Source organism: Takifugu flavidus, chromosome 2 (genome assembly GCF_003711565.1).
Source record: "Takifugu flavidus isolate HTHZ2018 chromosome 2, ASM371156v2, whole genome shotgun sequence".
NCBI classification, from domain to species: domain Eukaryota; kingdom Metazoa; phylum Chordata; class Actinopteri; order Tetraodontiformes; family Tetraodontidae; genus Takifugu; species Takifugu flavidus.
Genome location: NC_079521.1, coordinates 9,554,223 through 9,574,751, shown reverse-complemented (window position 1 = coordinate 9,574,751; position 20,529 = coordinate 9,554,223). Strand labels below are relative to the sequence as shown.

The window sequence follows — 20,529 nt, the reverse complement described above, 5'->3', positions numbered from 1 at the left end:
AATAAATTAGTTGGAGCTATAAAAAAAATAAAAGTAGTGAGAGAAACTTCAGTGTGGTTGTCATGGTGACTGGTCAAATATTTCTGTACCATGATTTGTGATTAAGCACGTGACTGGTTTTATAGGCTGATCAGCGCCCCTGTGGGCAGACGTCGTAACTGCACTATTCTGATAAGCAAAACATTTAAGGCCAGACGTCAGTACTAATATAACTAAGAAATCCATGCAAACAATATAAAAAAAGCATTAAATCTAAAAATTAAAAAAAAGAATATCTGTACTCACTCTGAAAGGTTTCTGATCACATGTTGAATAAAACCGATGTAGGTGGATAAATGTGAAACAGATTTTAAAGAAGAAAATACTCAAACCAAGTGGAGTGGAGAAAATGTTTTAATAAGTTCAATATCTGTAACTGGAAATCTAATGAGAAATTTGAAAGCTGGGAGACATTTCTGAACTGTGATTGCAGCTCTTTTGTTTTCAAGTTAAATTGTGACCTTGGTGATCTCAGAAAAGGTTCAAAACTCAAAGTTCGTTAAAATGTTTAGTTAGTTAGTAATGTCGACACATCTCAACGCGATCAGATCAACAGCGCTCTTCTGACGACAACAGCGGCCGCTTTACGGCAGCACGGCGAAAACGTCCCAGCGTCACTTTCATCTTAACTAAACTAACATACGGAACAATTAAACATGAACCTTCTACTAAATAGACAGTAACGATGAACTCATGACGTTTTATAGAACCTGAGGAAATCTGGTTCAAGAATCACAAATGTCAATAAAGCCGATATCCAAGGTGGTTTCTTTGTCAACTGGACTGTTTTTCTTCTCTCTTGAAGACGTTTCTCCTTCTATCCAGAAGGCTTCTTCAGTTCTGAACTCGCTGGGGACAGAGCTTGAAAATATAGCCCTTGTGGAGCATTGGCATGCTAATGATCTGGGTTGTCGTTCACCTAGTCTCAGTTGAGGCCACCACCTCTGTTTAAGGATGGTTTTCCCAGTTTGACATGGATGCTTCCTTGACAGCCCTCTCAAACCAGCGGTCTTCTCTGGCCAGTACCCGTACTTGACTGTCCTCAAATGAGCGCCCGCTCTCCTTTAGGTGTAGGTGGACTGCTGAGTCCTGACCCAAAGAGGTGGCACATCTGTGTTGTTCTTCTGTGGAGAGGTTGTTTGGTTTCCCCAATGTACAGTTCCTTGCATTCCCCCTGGCACTGTACAGCATAAACAACATTACATTGTTTATGTCTTGTCCTTCAGGTGGACCAGCCTGTCTGAGAGTGTTGCTGGGTTTGAACTGAACCGGTACGTCGGGTTTCTGGAGGATCCTCCTAAACGTCTCAGAGACCCCGGACAGATAGGGGATGGAAACACTGCGGCGTTTGTTTCTCTCCTCCTCTCCTTTGCTGGGGTCTCGTTTCCTTGAGGTCTTGGTGAAGGCCCAGTCTGGGTAGCCACATGTTGAGAGCTGTCTTAATGTGGTCCTGTTCCTTCTTCCTGCCTTGGGATGTGGTGGGTATTTCTCTGGCCCGGTGTTGGAGAGTTCTGATCACTCCCAACTTGTGTTCCAGTGGGTGGTGGGAGTCAAACTGGCGGTACTGGTCGGTATGTGTAGGTTTCCTGTAACTCCTATGGTGAGGTTTCTGTCCTCAGTGATCCTGAGTGCACAGTCCAGAAAGGCCAGACTGGTTCCTTTTACATCTTCCCGGGTGAACTTTACATGCTCAAGGGCGAAACGTCTTCAAAATAGAAGAAAAACAGTCCAGTTGACACTAAAACTTGGATAACTAAGACCTGGATGAGTGAGAATCTGCACAGATTCTGGTTATTTTAGGAGACCAACGGATTCGGTGCAGAATCATTGGTAACGACGCAGGTTTTTCTTCTCATCGCCGCCAACTTCTCTCCAAACTACGTCACTAAAATAAGCCCGGGGTGAACCGATGCCATAACATCGGTTCCGCCTGTTCTACGCTGTGGAGGAAAGAAATAGCAAGAACAACCAACCGTGGTCCTGTTTGTTAGAACACAGGGCGAACAGAGGAGGCCACGTTAGTGCAATATTATATTTATTTCTTACAGTGAATTTTGGTTGCCATACAAGAAGTCTTGAGGATTTGAAGAAAGGGGGGAGGATGGAAGGAGGAGTGCAGTTACAGAAAATTCTCTCTCTTTTCATTTCAGTAATTAGGCGACTATGATGATTCAGTAGCACAAAATTACAGCAACATAGAAAACATGAACACAAATCTGCACAAATTACTGAGAATGTCTTAGCCTCTATGGCAGGACTTAAAGAATAAAGTCTATTGATGAGAAAATCAGAACTTCATGAATGAAAGAAGAACCCAAAATCTGGACATGATGAATGTGGGAGTGATGTTCTGGTGGGGTGGGGGGGTTAGTGAACTCTACTTCTACTCAGTTCTACATTTTTCCACACAGAAAACTGCTCAGTGACCGGCTGATCCAAGCCACCGCTAATCTTTGTGCTGGATTTATGTTCGTATACATACATATATATAAGTTTTATATAGGTTCCTACCAAGATGGCCGGCAATTATACATATATTTTTAAGATTTACATATTTTTGCACTTTTTTTTATACACAAACTCTCTAGACTTGGGGGATTTTGGAGGAAGGAAGCAGTCTAATCAGGCAGATGGTGGCTGCCAGGAGAACCGGCTTCTTCACAGGTTCAGTGAGGAGGATTTGCAGCATCCAGCATCTTTGTCCGCTTAAAATAAAGATTTTAAATATCATTATCGAAACCGCATCGTAGTCCCGCCCCCGCAACGTTGATTGGCTGAGTAACAAAGATGCTTTGGTCACTCTGCCCTCTGGTGGCCGGGTCCAGTACGACAGAGAAGCTAATAGTAACGCCAATTTATTCTTTTTTCCTAATACTTTGTTTCTACAACTGTGACTTCTCTTTCTCTCCAGTTTGAGAATTTAAAAAAATAAAGTTTTCCAAATTCCTGTCACCTCCTCTGCTGCCAGTCATGAAATATTTCCCGTGAAAAGAGCCAAAAATAGAATAAATCTTACATCCAGGTCAAGGAATCAGATATAATTCAGATGTGACCTTTAACTAACATTTACATCTTCGCGTTGGAGGTCCAAAAATAAAAATGTCATTTTAGGGGTAAATGATTGTATAGCCCGCATAATTAAAGATGCAGTAGCCAATCAGAAGACTGCCTGAAAGGAGCGACCCTAAAGGAAAAGAGACCCGTTCCGTTGGCTGCAACCTGCCCCTTCCCCGCTAGATGCTGCTAAATGCCCCACACTCGACCTTCACATCTTCTCCGTCAGTAAAACTGTATGTAGGCAACGCGTCATCAATGACAGGTGATCATGATATGTAACTTTAACATGTGAAAATCCAAACACAACCAGGAATCATTCAGAATAAATATTGCTTCTTACATGAACCCATAAATCTAATAATTATAATAATATTTATGTTTATCTAGATACTATGTCTCTTTTTGGCAATCCACACATCAGTGTCAAACAGGTTTTTGTTCGGATAACCTCTATAAAATGTCATAGAACTCTATACAAATCTTTTAAAAATACTGTGCTTTTCTACCGTCCGACGCGTCGCTGTTAGCTTGAAAATAGCGTTCAAACAGGACCAGGTTATTTATAGCAGCATTGTCCTGCGCTGGCCTCCGTACCTGATGTTCACAGAACACAGAGCTCGTGTTTGTTTCATTTGTCCCCATTAAAAGCTGCAGGTATGAAATAAGTGATGGAAAACATAAGTGGGTTTCTGTGTATGGGACCGCATGTGGAGGACGTACGGTCGCGGAGCTGCTCGGCCGACAGAGAACTGTGAGCTATTTAAGGCATCCTCGTTGGGATGATGGGGCGGCGGCCATAAATCAACCTTCAGAAATTCTCTTTTCCCTTCCACTACAACTATACATATAATCAAAATGGTTTTAAATCCAGCGCCACTCTTATTTACACACAAACACACGTCTGAGCTGCCTGCGTCCTCAAACACCGGCTCACGTCGTCGACATCCGCTCCACTTTCCTTTGCTCAGTGGTCGGCGGGCAGCACGTGTCAAGTCCACCAGGCTCTGAAACCTGCGCCCAAAGTCCACAATTCCGACAGACGCAGCTTTCAGGAGGACCGAGAAACCTGCTGAGAGGCTGTTTCATCAGACGGAAACTGAACTGAACATCTGCTTCAAATCCCGCTCTAGTTAGCATGATGCTAACGTGCCGCCTGTTTGTTGAAAACAGAGTACAAAATATTCAGGTGGTTTAGCTAAATAGAAAATCTGTCCTTTCTCTCTTGACTCTTCAGTTCCTATTATATCAACTTTTTAAAACTTTTTCCTATAAACGTTTGGAGCTACGGAGGATTAGAGCTACACGTGAAAAATGACTTGTGCTTGAGATGCATGTGTTACTGGGCTTAAAGTGACCCTCTTGTTAAAATTTGATATTTTACATTTTCTCTGAACTGAAAAGGGAAAAAAAAAAACCCAAAAATATATAAAATAAACGAAAGCGGGAAAATAAAATCAAACATTTAAGGTTAAAAAATAAAATAAAAAAAAAAAAAAAGCCTGATTTAAAGTCAGAACTTAGTTTCTAATATTTATTTATGTGGCTCAAGCACAAGTATTTTTTCATAATCCTCTTTTGTTAAAATTTAAATTCAATTAAAATTCTGTTAATGACAAAATCCTCAATAATAACTCATATCCCTGCAGCTCAGACGATTTGCTTACTTTATTAGATCAGAATTAAACATGAATTAAATCCGAAGGGGAAAAACTGTTTAGTTACAAGTAAACTTTTAATCTGTAATCTGACATTAGCAACGCACGAAAAAAGCTAAATGAGGGAAAATGAGTTTTGTCTGCTTGTTTTCAGTAACGTTTCATAAAACGTATTTGACATGCGTGTGTCGGAGCCAGTCGCAGATTTTACTGGGCTGAACCGGTTATACTGGTACGCAGAAGGTACCTGGACTCTCGTTTATCGTGAAGTTAAGCTATCGTCCCTTCTTTATCACATGTCCAGTTAAATTAACCTCCACTTCTACCACCTCAGCGTCGCGCTGCATTAGCATTAGCTTTAGCATGGGGCCCACATGAACACGAGACCTTCCGAGGTCAAACAGAGACATTTAATGTAATGAAGAAAGTAAAGAAGAAAAGTCCTAACCTGCTTACTACAGCATACACACACACACACACACACACACACACACACTCGCTCTCTCACCTGTGGTCACACATATGAGGAGCGGGAGAAGGAAGTGAGGCGTGGAGTGTTTTATGTGCGCGTGTGTGCGCGTGTGTGGACTGAAACAGGTGAAAAGCAAAAGAAGAAAACCATCAAATTCACATCTACAACCTTCAATGCACCCAGAAATAGAACTCCGATAGAGTGAAGAAATATTTTCTCTGAACAAACTCTAGCAAAGATAGAAAAGGAGCGACGACCAGCTCAGCTGGTTCTGCGTCCACAAAAAGTCTCCTGTATTCCAAAGTCTGTGCGGGAAAAGAAACTTCCAGACAGGAAAACCCCCTATCCCACTGTTTGTTGTCTGGCTTCATCCAGGATGTGATGTCACAGCTGTTCTCTTCCCCTGTGGCGTTCCCGTGGCGCCCTGGTGCTCAGAGCGGCGGGGTCGGTGGAGGGCGCTGAGATGGGAGGATTAAAAAAAAGAGGCCGCGTCGACTCGGACAAAAACCTGGAGTAAATTCCGCCATGTGAGATCACATCTGAGTGATCCTCCTCGCCAAGCCCCGCCTCCTCTGGGTTTATCTGTCCTGCAGCAGCTTCAGCGCCCTCTCGATGTTCATGCGGTGGCCCACGCGGGTCACGCCCAGGTCTATCAGGTCCTCCTTCTGCAGCGAGGGCAGGTGGGCGCCCTCGATCTCGTTGTCCAGGAACGCGTCGCGGTGCTCCGCCAGGTTCAGGCTCTCCAGCCAGTCCGCCACGTCGTGCTTGCTCCACAGCTCCATCGGCTTGGAGGCGAACGGCTTCCCCGAGGCCGACGCCGCCTGCATCAGCGTCAGCGGCGACGGCGAGCGCGAGCTCCCGCTGCCGCCGCACGATGAGCTCAGGCTGTAGCCGCCGCTGCTGCCCATGGGAGGGGTGGGAAGTCCGAAGACGTCGGTGAGGGTGGGGGACACGGAGGGCGGCAGCGAGGAGCACGGGGTCAAGGAGGAAGCAGAATCCGGAGGGCTACAAGGATGCGTCTGGGACGGGAGGCTTCCGGGAGGCGTGGAGGTGAGGGCGGCGGCGGCGGCGGCGTTGTTACGCATCCCTGAGTCTTCTGTGGGCGGCCTGGGGGAGACAGGGGAGACAACGGGTGAGACGTCAACACGTGCTGGGGGAGGCTGCTACAGCATACACCTGCGTGGTTATGTGGTCAGCCTGACAACAGAGCGGTAGCCACGGCAACGGGCTGGCGGGAAAGGGCCATCGTGTGAGTTTGGGACATTTCTGAGACGGTTTCTGATATTCAATATGAAAAACACGCGAACCGAAGCACCTGCGGAGCAAAACGCGGGCCGCTCCGCCAGGCTGGCAGCTGGGGGATTGTGGGTAAATGCGCTGTGGCGCTGCTCATCCGCCAGCAGGGGTCACCAAAATCACACCTACGGGCAGCAGCGGCGCCGGCGATGGAAACAGAAACAGGCTCTTCACCCGGGTAAAATTCATCTCTTCCTTCTTTAACAAATATTACTGGAACGCTTCAGAACAACGGAGAACAAAAGCATCTTCCAGAAATACGAGGAAGGACGAGAAGAGCGAAACTGTCGCCGCCTCACATGACGACGTTTAAAGGGTCGGATCAGAACTCCCACTTGTTAATCTGGTTAGAGGTCACTGATGTGGAATGAGTGAGGACGCCCGCAGCACCTCAGCCCACCCACAACTTCCTAATGGACGCATCAGAACACAGGGCGGAACGTCGGGGAGGAACATTGGGAGGAACCAAGGGGAGGAACGTCGAGAGGAACGTCGGGGAGGAACAATGGGAGGAACGTCGGGAGGAACCAAGGGGAGGAACCAAGGGGAGGAACCAAGGGGAGAAATGTCAGGAGGAACGTCAGGAGGAACATTGGGAGGAACAACGGGAGGAACGTCAGGGAGGAACGTCGAGAGGAACGTCGGGGAGGAACAATGGGAGGAACGACGGGAGGAACCAAGGGAAGGAATGTCAGAGAGGAACATCGGAGAGAAACGTCGGGAGGAACGTCGGGAGGAACGTCGGGAGGAACGTCAGGGAGGAACGTTGGGGAGGAACAACGGGAGGAACGTCGGGGAGGAACGTTGGGGAGGAACAACGGGAGGAACGTCAGGAGGAACGTTGGGGAGGAATGTTGGGGAGGAACGTTGGGGAGGAACAATGGGAGGAACGTCAGGGAGGAACGTTGGGGAGGAACGTTGGGGAGGAAAGTTACTCCAGCCATTTTATAGCCTTGATGCTGTCAGCTGGAGGGACAAGATGGGACTGAAGAGGAACCAGAACCTGAAGAAGTTCCGGATCTGACAATTTGAGGGCTGTTCACCAGCACTCGGTCCGGAACCTTCAGACACAAAGGAACCAGAAGGTGGAAGCTGAAATGGTCAGAAATGCCGTGTTTGAAAAGGAATCTGCCGCAGAGTCACTGGAAAGTCACAGCACACCGAGTGATGTCACTTCCCCTCAGCCTGCCGACTTTAACCTACATAAGTGTTCTGGTAACATACGGACGAGCCTGAGGGGAAGCGACCGGGTCGTTCTGGGCCCCTAAAAATGGGCCACAGTAAAGGGAACAGTTCACCAAAGCTGACTTTTCCAGCTCGATCCGCTAGCAGCCAAATAAAGACGTGCTCGAGATGCCCTCAGCTGATTGGCTATCGGACCGCCCACCTGATCCAGAGTCTGTCTGAAATTTCGGTTTGGGGCCGAACTTCCTCAGTTTGTGTCTGGTCTGACTGAAAAGGCCTCTTTGGAGAACTGTTCCGACTCCGTGGGCGGGAGAACTTACGGTTTTGCCGCTTCAGCGGGAGCTTCCCCAGGAGGTCGACGTGGATGAGATGGAGACAGAACGTCACACATGACAAACACATGGAAACAACACAGGGTGAAAAATGGCGACATTTTCCGATGAGCATCAGCGTTACGACCTTTGACCCGACTCTTCCCTCCTTCGTTCAGAATGAACAGAATTCTCTGACCTTAGAGAAACCCATTTTCCTGTGAGTTACATGACTCAGGAATCTCCAGCTGTGCTAATGTGCCAACACCACGCTAACCTCACTTCCTGTCACTGCTGGAGTAACCAGGAAGTGAGGTTAGCCGCCTGGGTCCTGATTGGTGTCTGTCCAGTTAGACCTGAAACAGATTTCTGGAGGTTCTGGTGCTCAGGGCCCGGGTTGTGCACTAACGCGTGTGACGCTCACGGGCTCTGGCCTCTGCAGAGGCGGAGCTCGCCGAGGCCACGCCCACACGACCACCTGGACCCGCCTGTGTTGCAGTGCCTCACATACCCACCGTCAGGGTCCTGAATGCATACACGACTTTATTTATAGAAGCCCGAACACGCACGTGCACGCGCACACGCACGGGGTGACTCGGCTGTGCTGGGTTACGTAACGGTGGCCTACTAAAGCAGTGCAGCACGTGAACTGTGTGAGATGATGTTGAACTTTGATGAAGGTTGGCCTGCCGCCCTCTCTCTCTCACACACACACACACACAAGCATGCACGCACACACACACCTCCCCATCCCCAGCACCGACTGACATCACCACAGGCCTCAACGCTGCTCTGATCAGCTGGTTGCTAGGCAACCCTTTCATCCACAGGCAAAGCCAACACACGTTTAATCTGGGATGGAAAATGAGAAAAAAAACACAAGTCCAACAGAGAAAATCTGACATTTTACAGGTAAAAAACTGAAAACGCGAGTAACCAGCAGCAACCAAGATGGACGGAGCGAGCGAGAGAGAGAGAGAGAGAGAGAGAGCGTGTGTGAATCTAGGCCATCGTCTCTGCCGCCATCTGTTTGAGAACCTCTTCTTCTACGTCCAGGTCTGCTGCTTCTACGAGAACGCAGAAACTTTCAGACCAGCTGAGGTCGGGGAAGAAACTGGACCGAACGCAGCCAGACGACGTCAATGAACGAGGGTTCTGACTCAACGGCCAGTCAGAACGCAACGGCACGTTTGAGGTTCCACCCCTGAAGCCTGATGGAACGCTGAGACTGGAGCTGAAGTCCGTGGCTTCATCTCAGGTCTGGGAATGGGGGGAGCGCTCAGCGTCCATCTCCGGTGTTTGGAGACTTCAAGCCACAGCTGTAAAGCAGCTTTTCGAGTCTCGTCTGTTTAAATTCTGGAGATTCTGACAAACTGAGGGTTTCATCTTCAGAACCCAAAAACACGTCAGAACAGGACATCGGTGCCGACGAGCCTTTACTTTGAAAGGCAACTTCCTGCCACTGACATCTAAAACATACAGAAGCTCCAAAGATGCATCGGTTGGAGACGAGAAGGCACAAAGGCCACCTTTCCTCTGCGCACTCATGTCCTCCCCTCCCATTGGCCCAAACAAGCTTGCGCTATCACGCTGTTCCTTCTCCACTGGAAATAGTAACCCTCGGAGGGAGCCGGTTGTTATGGCAACACTGGAGAAAACTGTTACGATGCACAAACGTGGACGGTGGGGTTGTTGTAGAGGAAACTGAAGAGAGGGATGAGAGAGTGGTGAAGTACGAGGTCACAGAAACTGACGAACTGAAGAATTCGATGCTTTGACGCCTCCAAACGGCGAAGAGTCTGTGCGGGTGATGGGGAAAAAATCCAAAACATTTCAACCCGGCGACCTGAATTTATTTCTTCGACTTTACCGCAGAGACGAAAGCATTTCAAGGGCTGATCCTCGACTGGCCGAACACACGTGAAGCACAAAACCATTAAGAGGTTTTCTGTCCAACCAGACGTCTCCTTCACCTGGTGGACAGAAAACCCGGCTCGGCTGCAGCCCACGAAGACCGGCTGTGCCCCCCCCCCGATCTATAATCACCCATGTCGCAGTCTTGTGCACCTACGTGTGTATTTTAATGTGATAGTGCCAGAAAAGACGAGTGAAGACAAGAAAAAGGGTCAAAACAAGTGACCAAGGCAGAGTGCTAACAGGATGGCGTTTACGGGATCAGAAGGCTGGACCCCCCCCGGCTGAACAACGCCATCCTTCATTCAGGCGAACGGTGAATTATTGATGGTGCTTTTTATTTCGCTTTTAAAAGAAACATGAGGCGAACGTCTCCAGGTCCATCCAAGTCTTCACCAAACCCCCTGAAACACGGGTGCACGTCACCGCCACCACGCCCAGGTTCATGATTGTAGTTATTGACCTGAGCTGGTGGGTTATTGATTCACTTAACTAGGGAAACGACAACATCTGACCAAACACAATAATGTCTTAAACAGAATTCATTTTGATCAGCTCACCGAAAACCATCAAAATTCCAAATGAAGGCGAATGAATTTAAATGAAATCGGATATCAGGTTGAAAAAGCCGTTATGAGAAGGATCAAGAAGCACTATTCCAGAACTTTTAATCAAGAGACCAAAAAAACCCCCCAAAAAAACTGCTGCTTTTTCTGGATCTCCAAACATCCGAACTTTGAAGCTCCCCAGCCTCAGAAACATCTCCAAGCTAGCTATTGAACCAGTTGCTCCACAGAGGACCACCAACAGAACTCTGCTGTCAGTTCTGCTATCTGGATCTGCTAAAGACGCCCTGTGTTCAGGACCAAAGGTCAGAGTTAACACGGTTGTCCTGGTTGTGTCAAACTGCATTAATGGTTTGATTGTATTAGCACTGCGGCCCAATGGCCCAAATTCAACTTTCATAGCTCACAAACGACCCATATCTGGTACTTGAACGCGTGGTTTTAGCCCTGGACCCCTTCCCTATATACCTTGTGGTTTCTGAACTCAGTCTGAACATTCGTGTCGCATTCGATCCGATTTCTACATCAACGCCTGAGCTGGCGGGAGAAACATGAGCTGAAGAACTTTTTGAGGTGGTTGCTGCATTCTAGCTGAGCTCAAGAAATCGTGACACAAAAGAAAGACTTTCTGTGGCTGAAAGCGACATTTTTCCAGTCGTGGACGCAGTCCGACGTCACCTACCTCGCTCCAAAGCCGCCTCTTGTTCCGGTGGGAGAGTCCAGGCTGTCTCCTGGCTTGGTTGGCCGGTCACGGTTCATATGTTGCAGGATGGAACTGAGTTCGGTGATAACGGTGTTCTTCGAGTCTGGCGTGGACGGTGAGCTGCGCAGCTCAGGAGGTTGATCCCCCCACAGCTTGGAGGTCCTTTGCGTGGGAGTCCTGGGAGGCTCTGAGGACGAGGGGGGAGGGGGAGGAGCTTGGGGTGGTGTTCCATAGGATTCGGGGGACTCCTCTATGAGAGCATCATGATACAGCGAAGTTCTGTTGATGACAGACTTGCCCTTGGGTTTGGGGGGCACCGGGGGTCGATCCACTAGGAAGGCGTGACCGTCGGAGGTGGTGTAGAGGCTCTCCAGAGTGCTGTCACAGAAGCCCCCCTCTGATGACAAGGTGGAGATGCTGGACACCGTGCTGGTGGTCTCCATGTGCTGAGGATCCCCACTGCTGCGGCTGTCCACCTCTTCGATGCCCGAATCACCCATCCCTGACTCAGGGTCATGGGGAGGGTGGCCGAAGGAGGGGGGCATGTTGTTTGGGACCCGTTTGTGTTGCTCGGTGACAGGTGGTGGGGCATGAGGGTGGTAGGGTGGTAGGCCAGGTCCCCCATTCCGCCTCTGCTGCTGAAGCATCTCTGCAATGGCACTAGCCTGGTCATCGGGAATATCGATACTGTTGGCAAACTCCAGCGGCGGTGGGAGGGGCTCCGAGAACTCAAATTCCTCATCGATATCAACTGAAGCCAGAGGGGGAGGTGGGATGCGGAAGGGCAGCTTCACGGGTTCATCCATGGAGTCGCCCAAGGGAATGCTCCTTCTCCGGGCTGATGCCGGCAGTGGATTAGTGGCCAGCAGGGAAGCCTTGAGTGGATCTGGTTGGTTGGGGTCCTTGAGTTCAGATGGTCTGTTGCTGTCCTGCCCTTCCGCATCCTGATTGTTCACCTTGTTGCTGGGGTCAGTGCTGGTATGAACCATGAGCAGGCCGGCGGATTTGGGCTTCGACGCGTCCGTCACATCTGCTGGAGCACTCTTCCTCTCCTGGAGCGCCTGATGCTGCCGCTCCTCCCTTGCACCGTCAGACTCGTACTTGTGCTCTGTCATTTGCCTCTGGAGGCCGCCTCGACCGGGGCGCCCCATGGTTGCGGTGGAGATGGCAGCGAAACTCGTCTCGATCCCAGAGCGTAACTTAGTGTCAATGAACAGAGGCTGGTTGAGGTCTGGCTTGTGACTCGGCTGGATTGGCAGGGACTGGGCTTCGTGCTTGGGGGTCTGAGGAACCTGAGGAGGGTTTTGTGGCTGATTCTGAGGATGGTTTTGCTGCTCCTTCATTGCACGGTCGCGAGCAGCTAGGGCCAGAGCTAATGGGGAATTAGGGTCCAAGGGTTTGCCGGTGACTGGGTGGAGGTAGGTCCCGTTAGCCCTGTAGTGGCTCTTTGGAGGGGTGGATGGGAGACTAACTGGACTGTCCAAGTTCTGACACTGGCCTGTTCTGGTGTTCAGAGGTTCTCGCACCACTGTGGGCTCAGGAGTATTAAAATCTGTCATGTTACCACTGCCTCCTCCGACAGGAGGGCCAAGCTGAGCTGCGGGGGGAGGAGCCAGTATCCTTCGAAGCCGCTCGTCGCTGCTGAACATGCCTTCATCGATGGACTTTGACTGTCGAAGGCGAGGTGTTGGCGTGGGACTACAGAAATCGTCGTCACCCATATCTATTGACTGAAAAGCAATTGAGTTCTTTTTGGCCTCTAATCTCTTCTCCCGGTCTCGTACCGCGCCAGCGATGGCAGCAGCAAAAGGGTTACCTAGAGACAGAGGGTCTTCGGGGCGTAACCCTCCGCTCCCCCCAACAGATGGCGTGAGAGGAGGGTGTTCGGGGGTGGTGGGTTCGATCTCCATGCTGCTACCCTGGCTGCTCTTACCACTGCTACTGGTGGAGGGCTCTTTAACAATGATGGTGGGGATGGGGATAGATGAGCAGGTCCGCTCTACGGGTGTTGTTGGCATGGAAACTGCACCTGAGGGGCTGGCAGGCATGTGACATGTTTTCTCTGGACTGTCTTCAACGTTGGACTGCTTTACCAACATGCCCTTTCTTCGAGCTGGTTTCGCCGGGATGTAAAGCGTCTTATTGCCAACCTCAGAGTAAGGGTTCTCCGGCACTGGCGTGCGCCCTCGGGTGCGTGTGCTCTCAAAGTGCTCCGAACTCTGGCGGAAGTAGCCACGCCTTAGCGTCCCGACGTTAGCGGTTTGGCTTATGGTCGTGACCGCATTGGAGTTCTGGGCGAAACTGGGTCGCGTAGTGCCGTAGCCCTTAGACGCAGGACCTGCCGGGGAGTTGAATGCCGGCGGTGAGGGGGGTGAGATGGCCGGAGGAGGAGGGATGTCTTCCGAGGTATCGGGCATCGAGAGGCTGCGGGCGAACTTGAGCAGAGGAGGCGTGAGGAATCCCTGCTTCTCATCCTCCGCTGTACCTTTGGAGACACGTGCCAGAAGGATAAATGATGTGAGGCGCCAGCAGAGAAACCCCCGGTTTGGTTGAGTGATTTATGGGCTGTTTCCCAGGTTTTACTCATTTAAACTAACGGAGGAAACTAAGTGAACGTAAAACGTGCTGAGCTGCCTCAATTAAACAGCGAACTGTGAACTAAGGAAAGATAAGAGAAGCTCATTAAGCTCCGAGTATGTGACCTTTCAGAAAACCTTTCCTGGCTGAAACACAGAGGCAGATTATTATTATTATTATTGTTATTATTAATGGAACGTTGAGAGAGGACATTAGGCTGCAGGACGTCCCTCCAGTTCTGTAGTGAGACTGAAGCTTCAGCAGATGTTTAATGAGCTCTAATATTATTGCTGAGAGCAGATTCTGCTGACTGGCTCGCTCCAGTTTATCTATAATTAGCCTCCCTAATGCAGAAGTACACACAACACACGCAGTACAAAGACACACACACACACGAACACACACAGAAACTAACATCATACCTATGGACTTTTGCTTTCTCATCGTTCCCTTCTCAGGTATCCCCAGGTAGGCGCCCGGCACAGTGGGGGGCACCACAGCCACCCCCTGGCGCTCGTGGTACATGGACTGTAAACAGAACAGAAACACACACTTTGTCATCTGTCTGTCACAGAAAGAACCCCAACCCACCCGTCAGCTCCGGACTGGCAGCTGGGTTTGAAGGTTCCACGTTCTATTCTATCCACGCTCCAGAACGCTGGAAACTGGACTCGGACTGCGACTGAGACCAGCCTTCGCGTGAGGGCCAAGATCCTCTGACTTACGTTCATATCAGCTGCCGTCACCAGACAGCGACTGGATGGGCGTGGCTTGATAGTGGCGATCTTCATGTCGATGGGCGAGGCCTTCTGGGCGTGCGTCATCTCTTCAACTTTATCTGGAAGAGAACGCGAGGCTACGTAAGCGACGGAAGCAAGGTGGCGACATGGAACTCGGCCGGGTTGTTGAGGACCAGACACAAGCTTTCATCATTCGGGGGAGGGGGAGGACGACGCTGAAATACACATGAAACTGGGGCAGAAATCCTCCCCAAAAAAAATCAAACACTGAAACCGTTTCTGGGGTGAGGAGTGATGGGGACATGGCCACGGGAAGGGGGGGTTTAAATGTGCTTCCAGCCTTTCAAGCCATGCAAGCTCTTCCCAAGCAGGCGAGCCAGTAGGTCACAGCTCTCCAGACTGCTGCCTTATTAGGTGTAAAATGGGTGATGGGAGGGTGTCAAGCTTGACATTATCATTCTGCTGCAGTCAAAGAAGGTGCCAAGAGCCAAAAGTCTGATTCCCTGTGCTGCGATGATGCCACCAGAAAAGTCCACCTGAGAAGGGGGGGTTTGAGAAGCTACATGCTCGTCCTGATCAGCGCGCCACCTCTCTGCCTAGCTAGGCCGCAGGAGTTATCCATGCATTAGTGGGGGAGGGGGGGTGATTACTTAGGGTGACTTGGAAAACAATCCTCTTCTTCTGCATATCTACACACAGAGGAGTGGGGTGGGGGGGGGAGAAAGGGGAGGAGGAGAGCAGTGTCATTGACTGAAAAGACAGACACAAAATACAGAAGATGCACATTTTCTCTCTGCCCACCCCTCCCTCAACTGGATTCCAGCTACAGCTATCATTGCCGGGTTGCCATAGAAACTGATCTGTAAGTGAAGCATTTCCTGGAATACTATACCCCCCCCCCCGCCATAAACACACTCCCCTGACACAAAAACACAGGAGCCTGGGAGGTGAAACGATTCCCGGATACCAGCCCTCCATACCTGGAACACAGAAACAGAAATATGCAGCAGTGGGCGGAGGGACTCCTGTTGATCCCCCCCGGAAATATCAGCGACATGATTAGTGATAAACACGGATCACCCTCAATCACACGTCAAGCAACAGATTCAGTTAGGACCCAAAACTGGAGAGAAGTCTGCTGTTTTATTCGGGACTGTTCTCGTCATTAGGGCAGCTAACCAGGTGACCAGCAGACGGGTACTGGAACTTATTACTTCCCTCCTGACACACTCACAGATGTTACGCACCACGTGTGGAACCATAAAATGCTTTAAATGCTGACTTGTTGTACATAGTTCTAATTTTCAAAAATCTTATGGCTTTTAAATTCCAAGAAAAAAGATCAGAATCTGATCAGCTAGCTTTAGCTTAGCACAAATGCTGGTGCGGAACATGTGGCGTTAGACTGACCATCCACACCCCTCAGACTAACCCTTCCTGCACGTTGTTGTCTGTATAACATGTTTTTAATGTGCAGCCCTGGACGGTGCCTGGTTATTTGCGCTCTTGGGGGGGCAAAACAGCTTCAAACTTTGTGAGATGCACTGAAAGTCAGAAAAGAACAGTTGATTCCTCTTCTCATCTGGTCCAGACCCACACACCATCGCTCCACCTTAAAACCCCTCCACCCTGGACTCAAATGACTCCACCTTCCTGCTGTTGTGCAGGAAAAACTCGGGTTCAGAGGGAAACGATGTGACTCGGTCACGAATGACGACAACAAAGTGCATCCACATGCTGTCACGTCCACAACAGTCCAGAAGCAGAGGAAACGTTTCTGTTCTTCACCACTGAAACCCTGGAAACCATGCAACGACACCGGGAACAACGTGGAAAAACACACCATGCGGCTACAGCTGAAAGTAGCACAGATCAAACCCATGTGGAAAATCTTCGAATCAGTGTGGGGGAAGACGGACAGGGCTGGGTGAAGGGAGACACTTCAGAACTTACCACCTTTCTTTTTCCTCAGAGTGGCTTAAAGGAGGGGGACAGAAAAACAGGTCTTTACATCACAGGCGTGACTCACCTCTTACTGAAATGAAGGATTTGCATTTCTGTGTGGAGATTTACTCGTGAAAACATGAATGGCGAAAGTGGAGCGGCTACAAACGCAGAGAGGAAAGAACCAGATGTGTCAGACAAGCTGAAAAACCTGCTGACCACAGCCCGTCTCTGTCAGCACTTTCCTCCTAATGGGACGAGTCCCCGCGCCCTCGCCAATAACCCGGCCCAACAAAAAACCCCTAACCGCGTCCCCGAGGCCGTGCTGCTCGTGCGACCTTGATGTTTTCGCACCTTTATTCTTTGATGCGGTTTGTTTTGTAAGGGAAAGTTTGGCTCGGTTCGCCTGGTGAGGGGGACAAATCTGGGATACGCCGACATCTAACCGCTACAAACACACCGGTCATGCTGTTAAACGGTGGTAATCTCACCATCACAGAGGTTTGTCACTGATGGTGGTTTCATCCTGATAAGAAAGTCACATATTTGTTTGATATAATCTGACTGATCCCTTCGGAGCTGGATTAAATTCCCACCACTGCTGCCGTGGAAACACACGCAGGATTAAAGCCGCGTCAGTGTTTGTCTCTCTGATTAGCAACATTAGCCTCGGGAAACGTTTCTCGTTCGCGTGACGGCGCGGAGAGGAACCTCCGGAACAGTCGCAGCGAGCTGCGGACCCCAACCTCAAGTCAGTCCAACACAACCGACACCTCCTGGCAGTTACCATGGTGACGCCGCGGTCTGCCCAGCGACGGCGACATAAACACAAGCATTCTGAGAATCTGACACGGCCTTCTGTGGGTGACGCTCAACCTTGAGAAGAATGAAGACGGCTCGGTTCTGCCCCGCCCCCTGTCTCTGCACAGGTGCTCCCCCCACACACACACACACACACACAGGCACCACGCCAACGTCACGCATGATTCATCCTGCCGCAGCAGCAACAGCAGCTCACGGTCAGAAGCCACCACACACATCCAGCCAAACCAGGAAGATGAACGAGGACGGGTGGGTGGAAGAGCAGGCGGCGGCGAGCTCTTACCTTTATCCACTATTGACAGGAAATAGCACCAACGGAGGAAAAGAGCAGAGAGAGGCGTGGTTAGGCACCGACCTCTGACACTGACACTGTGAACCCAAACCCGGGGAGTTCTTACCGAGTTCCTCCAGCTCAGAGGTCATGGACTTGGAGCGCATGGACAGAGCTGTGGTGGGGGCTCTCTTTGGGGGGGGAGGGGCTGAAAGAACAAATACATTTCAGTCATTTGGTTCACACCTCCTGGGCCCGGTGACCTTTGACCTCTGAAAAGAAAATCCGGTATTTTGGATGAAGGGACAGAACTAATTATTCTCATCTTTATCATTCGTTTCAGTTTGTTTCACATGTGTAGCATCAACGTGGTTCAAGTCCCATTTTCAGCTGAAGGGTCGAGAATGGGAGCATGAGCGTGAGCTAGCCGTTAGCCCTCGGGTTGGGTAGGCCGAGGAGGGCTGAGGTCAAAGGTCAGGATGTGTGCTGTATATGTCGATGCCCAAGGAAGCGTTGAGATTTGCTGCTGTACCTTTTTTGCGCGCCGTGTCGTCAGGGTCTAGATTCCGGCTCACAGTCACCACCTTGATCAGGAGACGGTTGCCCCCCTGGCGGATCATGTTGACCACCTGCCTGTGGCCCACCTTCACCACGTTCTCCTGGTTGACCTGCCACAACACACAAACCACGCGCTTTCAGTGGATCCTGGAAGGTTTCTAATGTCAGCGACACTGGAGACGTCCGGGAGGAGAGAAACAGCCGCCCCGGATCGGGAGATCGGGAGATCGGGATCCTCTCAGTGTTTGTTGACGTCGGCTCCTCCGTCCTCATCATCTCATCATCGGTCTTCAAAAGCCGACGTTCTCATTAACGTGTTTGTGTGAGGAACTCATATTTTAACACTTCAAATATGCTGGTTCCCATACGGATCACAGCGACACGCTCATACGAGCCTTCCCCGGACACACACACACACACACACAACACACACACACACACACACACACACACAGGGTGGATTTTAATCTCATTACTGCTTGTCTAATTTAATATTGGCCCCGCTGCGCTGCTCCTCTCATCTCCTCCGTGCGCTCTGCTCCTCCCTCCACTCTCCTTCAACACAAGCTGTGGATGAGGGCGTCGGATGAAAGGAGTGATGGATGGAGGGATGGTGGGGAACGGAGGTGGAGTGACCCGGAGACGTCGAACAGAGTGATAGACACACGGAGACGCTTTGGTAATAGAAAGGACGGCAGCCCGACGGCACAAGGGCGGACATTTTTGTAATTAGAGAGAAATACTCAGACAGCTGTTTCAGCATGACCTTGACTTCATCACTCACACACACACACACACACACACACACACACACACACACACACACATGCGCACACAGTATCTACATACAGGGCAGTCTTATGTAAGCTGCTCTGTCTTTCCACCCTATTATGTAATGATGCTTGAAGGATGGACATGGACACACACCAACACACACACACACACACACACACACACACACACACACACACACACACACACACATCCTTTAACTTCTACCTTTGCCAGGAATTTCAGACATTATCCATTGCCTATCTCTTCACCCAAACCATCCCAACTGACCTCCTAACCCAAACCTAAACCCAATTCTAACCTCAACCTTAAAACAAAGTCTTAACTTAAAGGACCAGACAAAATGTCCTCACTTCCCAAAAATGTCCTCACTTTAGTGTAGTATATGAGTACTCAAATATTTTCTACACAGTTGGAGTGAGGAGTCCATGTGTTCCATGGACGATGACCGCTGTTTGACTGATGCACCCGATGATAACAGGGAGGAATTAGGAGAGCTTAGTCCAAACAAACATAAGAAATAAAGCACACGGAGCAAAGTGGGATGAAGCCTCATCCAGCACAGATAGGCTCATGGTTGACTGACAGTGGTAATCTGATTAGTCACCTAAACACACCTGTGCTACGCTCACAGGTGGCTAATCCAGCCCGGCCACCAGGGGGCAGAGGTCAGCTGGGAAACGGGTGAAAATCTCTCATACGCACAGAAATCCCTGCACAACTTAGGACCCAAACGCACGCAAAAGCATGGCGGCATCGGAAGACTGAGCATGTTTTCAAGGAAGAAGAAAAATGGGAGAGAAAAACAAACAAAGAACAGGAGAACAGTTTTAATCTGGTGACTCACAGTCCTGATTACAGTTGTAGTTGACTGTAGAAGCATGGATGATGTCAACTGGTGATGAGAATACACACACACACACACACACACACACACACACACACACACACAAATTAACACAGAAACATACACACAAACATACATGGAAAACAAAGATCAGGCAACTGGTAATTGCCTGATCAATAAACTGGTTCCAGTGTTGGTTTGTAGCCAAATCACAGTTAAATTCCAAAGAACCACCGAAGAACAACAACATCATCAGAGCAAACCTGACCCTGAACCATCCTATCAGATCCTGAACCATCGTCTTTTCTCTCTGTCGTCCATCAAACTACACATCAGAATCTCGTCCCAGCTGCATCGTCACTGTGTACAAAGTAAGTCACAACATGTTCGTGGTTGCTAAGCAACAGTTGCCGTGTGGCAATGCTGGAGGTGGAAGTGATGCTGAAAGAGAGAGAGTTTGGATCGTACCATTGTCAATACATGGGGGCAGGGTTTGATTGATCTAACAGTGGTCTTTTTACACCTTTGACTTTTTTAGGATGACACGTTTCACTACGTTTTCCTTCTTTCTCTCTTCCTTCCGTCTCACTTGGAGCCATCTTGACTGTCACAGCAGGCCGTGTTGTGCTGGTTCGAAACCAGCAGCATTGTGGGCTCGGGCGTGCTGCTCTTTGACTGTACCTATAAATAAATTATTCACAGGAAATGATGCTTCCTCTCTGTGTTATTTTAAGACCGAATGTCAAGTCTTTCCACTGGGATGTGTGTGGACTGGTTTGT

General features: G+C 49.7%; 1 protein-coding gene across 5 annotated transcripts in view; it reads right to left on the bottom strand.

The window, feature by feature from the left end:
- Positions 1–2,057: 2,057 nt before the first annotated feature.
- LOC130515078 (SH3 and multiple ankyrin repeat domains protein 2-like) overlaps positions 2,058–20,529 on the bottom strand; it is a 76,937-nt gene continuing 58,465 nt past the window's right edge. For 4 of the 5 annotated variants that reach the window (XM_057015096.1, XM_057015085.1, XM_057015103.1 and 1 more), the window contains 6 exons: positions 18,085–18,220; positions 17,665–17,760; positions 14,501–14,607; positions 14,198–14,303; positions 11,178–13,683; positions 2,058–6,330 (listed from right to left, as the gene is read on the bottom strand). In XM_057015096.1, coding sequence (XP_056871076.1) covers positions 5,802–6,330; positions 11,178–13,683; positions 14,198–14,303; positions 14,501–14,607; positions 17,665–17,760; positions 18,085–18,220 — 3,480 coding nt within the window. In that variant the 3' untranslated portion in view covers positions 2,058–5,801. Of the gene's footprint in view, positions 6,331–8,024; positions 8,047–11,177; positions 13,684–14,197; positions 14,304–14,500; positions 14,608–17,664; positions 17,761–18,084; positions 18,221–20,529 lie in introns of all 5 variants that reach the window. The other variant, XM_057015120.1, reaches the window with a different exon arrangement.